Genomic DNA, 9,522 nt, shown 5'->3' with positions numbered 1-9,522 from the left:
AATTATATGGGAAAAGGCATTCCCAACAGGTATTGAGTTATTTAACACAATGTCAGTGCCTGGAGTAAACAGAACCTAAGATCTCTAAGGCTCCCAACACCATTCAGGCTCTGAGGCTACTGTAGAAACATGTCAGTAGTAAATTGAATGGACTCAAATGTTAAAGCCATTTCATTCTCTGGTTCCACTACATGGATAAATCAGAGTGGTAGTGAACTGGAAACTTTGACTATGCTGCCCAGTTTCGTGGCTCCAAAGAAACTAGAGAACTTTCTTGTGGACAACTTTCAGCACTGGAAGGACTCACTACATGCTAATGCTAAGAGCAAGCATGGCAAGATATGCCAACCAACAGAATACTGGTACAGTAGTTCTGACAGAAAGCATCAACTATGCAATTTGATTAAGGGCCAACATAAATGGGAGAGCCAATGCTTTGCATTCTAAGATGAGCAAAAAAAAAAAAAAATGTACCTTATAAGTGTTCAGACTTTGCCTTTCCTTGTGTGATTAATTGAATCACCTGAACATGGTGGTCCAATGTTAGGGAAAAATCTTATCCTATTAAATACATCTTAACTGCCTCAGAAGTCATTGAGTGTACAAAAGGTTAGAGAACAAATGCAAGAGTCAGGTGAAGCAATTATGTAATAACAGCAAATGACATCTGGTCTGACATACTTGTGTGGATCATGAAGTCAACTTGGATTTGTAGATATTACTGTGGTAACAATGATGATGATGATGTTGACATTATCTGATGCAGGACAGTCATTGAGAAAATACCTAATGTTTTATAACTTATTTCCTTCCTGTTACAGCAGTAAGTGGCCTGGGGGCAATCTGCTAGAGTATATATGAGGTACGAAGTAAGTAGACATCAGGACACCAGTTCAGCAGGCTTCTCCAGTGCCCCACATACTGTGGAGGAACTATTCTGAGATGCATTTATCATTGACTCAACTGTGCTTCTGTAAGTAACCTATTAATAATGCTTTTCTGGGTATATCTGAAAAACTTGTTGGTTCTCCAAAGCTACAAGACAGAATCTTTTTGCCAGAAACTTGTCTCATATTTCAAGTGTTAACAGACATTTTTATTTGTTACAATAGCACATCACCATGCTAATAAAAAATTGAAACCTAGGAAGAATATTTACAAGTTTATTTTAGACAGTTTACACTGGTTTGCAAAAATAAGAACCCCTTTCATTATGCCAAGTGACAGTAACTAATTAATATTTCTTATCTTTACTTGACATAAAGGAAGAAATGGACAATATGAGCCAGACCTAGTGATTTAGGATCATAATCTCCATGTTGAGACAGTAGAGGCAGATGAGACCTTGAGCCTGATTGGTCAGCCAGTCTAATTAATTTAGAAAGTTTCAGGGCAGTGAGAGTTTCTATCCCCAAAATATTAAATACCGATATGGTTGGTATTTAATAGCACCCGAGGTTGTTCTCTGCCTTATATACACGTCTGCACACATATGAAAACAAACATAAACACATATACTTTCCCACTCAAGAGAAAGGTGATAGAATAATGTTATCTGATTGGATAGAAACAATACATGTTTAAAAATACTCAGAGGTCAGGGAAGTTTTTACATGGAAAAAATAAAGCTCGGAGATTTATGTTGGAGAAATTAAGAAGTAGTAATTTGCTGGGAACTCAAGTGTTAATAACTTCAAATTGTCAATAATTTAGTAAGAAGAAATTATTATTTTATTGTTCTTGTTGTTGTTTCCTTAGCTGTGAACATGAGTTATCCTACTTAATTATTTGACTTCAAAAATATTATCCTTGTTTTGGAAGATTCCTTTGGCCAATAGGTTTAAATGGAGGAAGCTATGCTGTGTTTCAGTGTATTACAGTTTGATTTTACACTGTATTAGCACTGCTTCTCAACTGTCCCCCGCTGATGTATTCATAAATGCAAAGCAATAATTCATTCTACCTAAGCATCCTCACCATCCTCCTACACTATCCATGCTATTTAAAGACACAGCTTTCAACTAGTTGTCATAAAAATTTACTGCTTTTTAAAGATATTTATCTTGGTACTTTTTTCCCTCTACACTTTTAAGTTACCCTTTATTCTCAAAAGGTCCAATGTTTATAAATAAGTCTTTAAAACTAAATATAACTCTTTTATTTAGCCTTTTTGCATAAGTCTTGTATAACTGTTTTTGAACTAGCTTTGTGGCAGATATGGAGTGAGTACCTGAGAAATTTAACACATATATTCAGTACACGTTTTTTGTATATCATTTCTTCCAACAACTATTCTGAATCAATGATTTTCACTTTCATTTAAATCAGAAATGATTGAAAATGTAAGTAATGTTAGCAGGCCATAAATTGTTCTAGTATACTTTTATATACTACATAGTTTTGTAGTTGCTGGCCATTTCAATTGTTTATAAATAATTAAGCAATTGTTATAAACATTAGTGTTAAAACTTAAGGTAGGCAATGATAGTGATATGTGTCTTTGACCCTTGGCTAATCTGGAGTAAATTGAATGATACTTCAATAAATGTGCAATTTAGTATAGTTGCTGATGCTAGATTTCTGTAGGTAACACTAAGAAGAAAATATCATCAATGACAACCATAGATATTATGAAATAAAGAACAAAGATATTAGTTCAGTTTACTTTCTCTTAGATTATAAAAAGTTCTCAGATGAAACTCAGCAAGCATACATTCATGCATATATGTATGTTCTTGTCTACACACAGACACACAGACACACACACACACACACATATATATATAATTTTATATCACAGAAAATAAAGTCCAAAACAATCATATTTGTTAAAAAAATTAAGCATTTATACAAGGAATTATATTTAGTTATGTAGTCAAAATTTTCTTAGTTCCATTTTATACTGCAAAATTTCATATTTTTAATTTTTCTCATGTTAATCTTAGTTTTCTTCCTTGTGAAATAAAATATTTGTATAAAAATTGTTTTGTCCCTTTACATGACTCCTTCTTTATATTTCTAAACTCCCTAGCCACCCAACTTCAGATTGTCATTCTCCTAAAAAGAAATTATAAACAAACAAACAAAAGCCAATAATCAGCAAATGCTCAAACAAAACAGAAAAGGCCTCATATACAAAACAAAATAACTCAAAAGAAACAGAACAGAGCATGGCATTTTTTTCAGTTTCTTCAGTTATAGCTTACCAGGCTTTGCTTTGCGTATTAGGCTGGACACATTTGATGTCATGAAAGTTTTCAGGGAATTTAGATTTTTTTCAAATCATTTTTGTTTTAATTTTAGAAGTTTCTTTAGAGACCATGTCAAGAAATAAAAATGTGCTTTTAACTTTTTTCTGTTATTTGTTTCATTTTTGTGAGACTGTAACTGTCAATAACTTACAAGTCTAGTTGCTTTCTTTCTATTGAATTAACAAATTTATAAAGAGTACTACCATAATCGTGGTCAAAAATTTAAAGGTGATTGGATAGAGCAAGAAATGTAGATAAAATGGTTACTAGGGAGAACTACTATACTCATGTGATCTAAGGTAAAGTTTGTGTTTTACAAGAACACTCTCAGCATCATAGATATTGTCTCTGGAATCCATATGCTCAATATGGCACCCAACTGCTTATGGCATGCAAATGTGGGATGACAAGTTCACAGTGATGGCGTCTAGGGAATCTATCTCACCAACAATGAACTGTGCTCAGGGAAAATCATTTAACCCTAGGGTTCGCTTTCACCTGCTTAGTTTGAGAATGCCACAATGGCACAGTCTACTCACAATGTTATTATGTATAAAACTAAAATTTATAAAATAAAATCAATTGGAATCCTTTTCATGAAACAGAGATATATAACTTTATTATTGTGAGCTATCAAAGCCACCATAGGCTACCTTTCTCATGACATTATTCTCATTTCCCCTACTAGACACCACGTAATCACTAGTTTAACCATATAAGGTATGAATATGCAAGTAGCAGATAAAGTGTGCTGTCCTTGCCAAATTCAAATATTGTACTTAGAATTAATTTCGTGGAGAATTTGACCACACACACACACACAAATCAAACAAACAGACAAATCAACAAACAACAGGATAAATTCCCAAACCCTTAAACTTTCTGTATTCAGTGACTTTAAAACTCCACTCAAAGTTATTTTACAATGAAACTGTTTAAAAATTTTAAGTTTCTTCTCATATCAATTTAAAGTATAGAAAATTACCAAGCTCTTAAACTATACATTTGTGCAACGATGTATATATAATTACTTTTTCACTGTAAAATAGTTATGTACTATCACAGAATCACAGAGGACACAAACAATACAGTGAAAGATGCTAAGCAGAGATAGTGTTGATAACTTCAGATGAATGGATCACAGCATAGCTGTTTCTCTGTATCAGGGGCACTGCAGATACTGTTGGTGTCAAATCTTCTCCTGTGGGAGAGAGTGGTCTCTGTACCCACAAATGGCAGTGGATCAGGTGTTAGTGAAATGCTCACCGAAGACCTTTTCGATGATGCCATCATACTGTCTCAGCACATCAATGGCCTTGCTATAGAGACACGCAGGATATTCGTAAGTACCTCAGTGGCTTCAGGTATTGTTCAACAGTGAGTGTCTATGTGAGAACTGGAAGTGTGCCATAGTTTAATAGAAGTCACCATAAATCAAATTTCAGGTAACTCACCTTCACATATCAAGTAAAGCATTGACCTCTTGAAAGCAGCACAAGGAAGATAGAGCAGTCAAGATTTCTTACAGATTCACAACAAATGACTCTATTAAAAATAAAAACACTTTTTCACAAAAGTTATTTCATAGAATTCAGAAAGGCGTAGCCACAGTAGAAGTGCTATTGCCTGATCTTGCTTACAGGATGCACTGTCAGCTGGCATCTTCATCAAAGTGCTGCAGTTATTTAGCAAAGAAGCTAACAGTGAATGGAACAGACCCAAATTAAACTGCAGTAGATTCCATATAAGTAAAAAATGGCATAGATATTCAGATACCCTTAAGTGTTTCTAAACTTTATTAAATCACTCCTACTATATACCTATAGATAATGCTTAGATAATAGGAGGGTATACAAACAAGTCCTCTCTTCCTGATAATATTATGTTATGTTGCCAAGAACAATCAAGATCAAAGAGGGGGGATGAGATTAGGTTGGAGTGCCATAATGGGCATCCCATAAGATATATATCTCTACATTTGCATTAAGTATGTGTTCATGTTGATTTTCACTCATGTGTTTTCTTCCCTCTATCTTATTCCAGCTATCCAATAATTTCTCATCAGACATGTTCATTACATTTGTAAGTATTTCCTTTTCTTCCAGCTTCTTTCCAAAAGAAGCTTTTGTGGCCATTGTACTACACTGCAACTTAGATAAGAAAGCACCATCAACCCAATTTCCCATAGGAAACACCCATAAGTAAAGGAAACATCAGCAAATAAAGGGACACATTTAGAAGTTGGGGTAAGGTATCTCTGCTGGATGGCTGTATATTACTAATTCTAAGTGAGCCAGTATCAAAGAGAAGAAGGTTAAATAAAACCTCAATCTAATGAAGTGCAATTGTAGAATGTATCCCTGAATTTTACATAAATTTATCCCCAATAAATGAGCTATCCTTTTAGCTCATGTTTCTTTTCATTCCCCAGTTTAAATTGATAATCTTTTAAATTCATAATCTTCCTAATGATCAATTACAGTTTCACAAGCTATTCATTTGAAATAACAGACATTTATATAATATAGTTACACAAATACTATGTTTAAAGAATTATATATTTATGAATTACTATTTTGTGTTTTAACATTTCTTCATTGGTTTTACCTTTTTAAGGTACCTATATTTGTCAACTAATTTTGTCAAGGGTAATTCAATTTCACTGAGTATCTGTGATTAACTTTGAGAGTTACTACAAAGAAGAGGCTACTTGTGCAATGCCTTGTAAGAAACACATCACTTATCAGCCATAGGAAACGAGAACTTAAGGATAGATGGATATATACTATGATGTTGGCTCAAATCTAACACAAAGATGATTTTTCAAAAAAATCTTGCTTTTTCAATATTTTTGGTTTTTTAACATTTCACTTCAAAATAGTAAATTTTTGATAAGAAAGAAGGCATGATAGTAAGTAGTAAGAGACACAATTGTTCACAAGTGAAATCTTAGATGAAAACACTTTTCTCAAAAGTTGTTTGAGAATTTTTACAAATGTTTGAGAATTTACAAATGTATATGTTTGAGAATATATACAAAATGAAAGTATATATGTCATGGGACAAAGAGAAGATTTCAATTAAGTTCCTCAAATTTGACTTTCTACAACGATCCCTTTTTAAAGTACACATCTACTAAAAGGATTAATAGTCTGGTAAAGGGATGGTTTTGCAACATTACTAATTACAACTTACTTGACTTTTATTTTTAACCTCTACAGACATTACAATTTAACAGACATGATGAATTTGTTGTCAATGGTCTCAACAGCTGCCACACTTTGCCACTCAAAACACCAAAAACAGAAAAAGAAGCCGAAAGGATCTCAGTGAGTCTCCTGCCTATGGTTTGATCCTAAACATCTAAAGGTGTACACCGGTTTGTTACTAAACATCTAAAGTGGTACACTGGCTTTGCCGTTCTGTAGACTTTTATAAACACTGTAATAAACATGGTATATATTTATTTAGGAAAATCTAAGAAGAATGAGTAATGAAAAAATCTTAGTTTATGAATACTAAAAATATTTTTCATATAATTGTAAAGCATAGCTAAAAATTATTCATTTAGATGACAACACCACAGCAATCATAGTGTACCTAGCTCACTTATCATTCTGTTGGAAACTTTGACCTGACACCTAGGTTTAAAGATACATTTATGTGTATGTATAAAAGCTAATAATACAGTTATATTTATTTTATATTACCAAAAGATTCAGAAAATACTGTATAATGTTCCTTAGGACAAAACCGTGGCCTTAAATATAAAGGGAATATCAATTTAAAATTGCAGCTATAATTTGTAATTGTTATGATACCTCCTGCCCGATTCTCTGCCATAGCTAATTTTGAAATGATTTGATTTGAGGATCATACTGAAGTGAAATAATTGAAGTAAGTGAGAAGTGAGCAAGAGGGAATGATGAATTCTGGGAAAACAATCTACATCAGTGGACATTTCACAAACTAGTGCACTCACTTCACTTCAGTGTTCTCTCTGAATATAATATTATTACACCAGTTAATAAAAGCAATTTGAAGATTTGTTAGGTTAATACAGAACTTTTACCAAAAGCATGCACATTAAGAATTGGAATCTATTCTTGCAACTCAAGCACTCACTATTGTGATAGGTCCCACGCTCCCAAGATCCATCACCATTTCTTGTGTTCCTTCCCATCATTTCTTTATAAAATTTCCTTTGTAAAGTCCATTGGATTTCTTCTCTACTCTTTATTTTCATTGCCACTAGCATAGGTAATAGATTTCTAACATAGCAAGTATTTTAAATATTAACTTTTTGTATGATCCTGGTGTTGAATACATATAGGAGGGTCATACTACAGTGAGATTCCCACTGATGCTGGTAATGAAGGCAACACTGTGCCTTCTTCATCTGTTCTTGCAGATAGATCACTATTGTGTTAGAGTCAAGTGCATGGAGGGAAGTAGACTGATGAAAGTCCATTTATAAACGCCATATTTCCTTTATTAAATCTTTCTTCTTGTATCCCAACATAACCTAAGAACTTTAAATGAGGAAAACTGTTAATAATTTAATTGGTGTGATGACTCTACTTGCACCACTTGCCATTGGCACTGGTGAGAATTGTCTTTCTGGATCAGGTCCTGTTGACACCTACTGAAAACGAGCAAAGCTTATAATTCTCATGAACAAGTGATAGAGTAATATAGACAAGATCTTATCAGAAAATCAAGTGGTACAATGACTATACAATAAAAGCAACGTAGTGCTTCATTAGAAAAAGTAGATACTATTTAATATAGTGTATTATTTAATAAAATGCAGGACAGTGGCTGAAATGCTATAACTCTCCATAGTTTCATCTTCAGAAATATTATCTATCCCGTAAGAATAGCAAATGAATATTTTAATTGCGCTTCACTGATTAAAACTAAAGATAGTTCATGCCAATCTTACCTTAATATAATATCTTACATTTGTGTAGCTGCCAGACTTTGTGGCTATGATAATAAGTATATTACGAGCCTGGGACAACCCTCTGCATCACATGGAGACAGAACTCAAGAATATGTCAGGAGCCCCCTTTGCTATCCTTGCAAGAGTCAAAGATATTGAGGTAAAAAATAAAATCCTTCTGGATCGCATCATGAAGATTGCCAAAAAGGTGAGACATAATCTTACTTTCTACCTTTTATTCATAAATGATGTGGTCTATGTGGTTAATCATAAATTTTGATGCCACCCACTCTCCAAGAGCAAATGATATGCATTCAGTTTTGTTTAAAATCTTGCCACTAAGGGACAGAACTATTCCTCACAATCACTGGGCCATTACCTTTTCTGAAGGGGTGAACTATCTCTAACTATGTTATTATTACCATTTCTGGCTTCTATATACTTAAGTGAACCACTAATCTATCCTGACTTTTTCAAACATAAGTCTGTGATCTTCAACGTGGCTTGTCCCAAAATATTATACTTTATCCTGATTGAGCTTCATTTTAGTAAATGCTGACTTGCAACTTGCCTACAGTTTGTAGGTGATTAAGTGATATTTTACTTGAGTTTGGACAAATATAATCTATTGACACTAATTAAAGTTTACATTGTTGACATTATAGTAATATAGATCAACATATAGTAATATAAATCCAAACATGTAAAGGAACAGTAAAATAGAAAGAGTAATCATATAACTATCATTTATCATTAGATTAAATATGGATTTGAAGAAAATGAAGTGTATCCTGTTTGGTCGGAGCTTGCATCTTTACAGTCAGCCAATGAAGAATCAAGATTTTTCGCTCTTTATAAATTGTCCTATTGCCTATTTGTTGACACAGATAAGGTTGAACATTATCTTAAGCACTTGAAGTGTCGGTATTTTGATGGTTACATGTGCCAAGACTCAGAAAACCAAATTAATCTTCAGTAATCAGTATCTTCAAAGCTTCTTTTAATTTTCTCCCATTTGAAGCTATCCCTTTATGTAAAACAACCCTTCATAAACAAATAAAAAATAAATACTTTAGATATATCCAAATATAAAAATGCATTTGTCAGTATGTTGATTCATTTAGTATTAATTACATTAATAGCATGGATACTTTTCTAACACAAAGAAGAGATGTTTTATTAGCAGGAGAGGTAATTAACATAAGAATCATAGTAAGTTAATGTCGTTTATCATCCATTGGTATAACCCAGGCAGTTGCTGGAAACTTTTATGTTGCCTGTTCTGGGAATTTTCTTTCAAACAATATTTGTATTTATTCCTCAAAA

General features: G+C 33.0%; 1 protein-coding gene across 1 annotated transcript; it reads left to right on the top strand.

Moving 5' to 3' along the window:
* Positions 1 to 888: 888 nt before the first annotated feature.
* LOC110333748 (prolactin-7B1) lies at positions 889 to 9,284 on the top strand. Its single transcript, XM_021215431.1, has 6 exons — positions 889 to 973; positions 4,418 to 4,593; positions 5,295 to 5,333; positions 6,473 to 6,580; positions 8,225 to 8,404; positions 8,954 to 9,284. The coding sequence occupies exons 1-6, from the start codon at positions 943 to 945 to the stop codon at positions 9,173 to 9,175; spliced, it is 756 nt and encodes a 251-aa protein (XP_021071090.1). The 5' UTR covers positions 889 to 942; the 3' UTR covers positions 9,176 to 9,284.
* The last annotated feature ends 238 nt before the right edge of the window (positions 9,285 to 9,522 follow it).

Source organism: Mus pahari, chromosome 16, assembly GCF_900095145.1.
Source record: "Mus pahari chromosome 16, PAHARI_EIJ_v1.1, whole genome shotgun sequence".
Lineage (NCBI taxonomy): Eukaryota > Metazoa > Chordata > Mammalia > Rodentia > Muridae > Mus > Mus pahari.
This window is presented reverse-complemented; position numbering and strand designations above follow the sequence as displayed.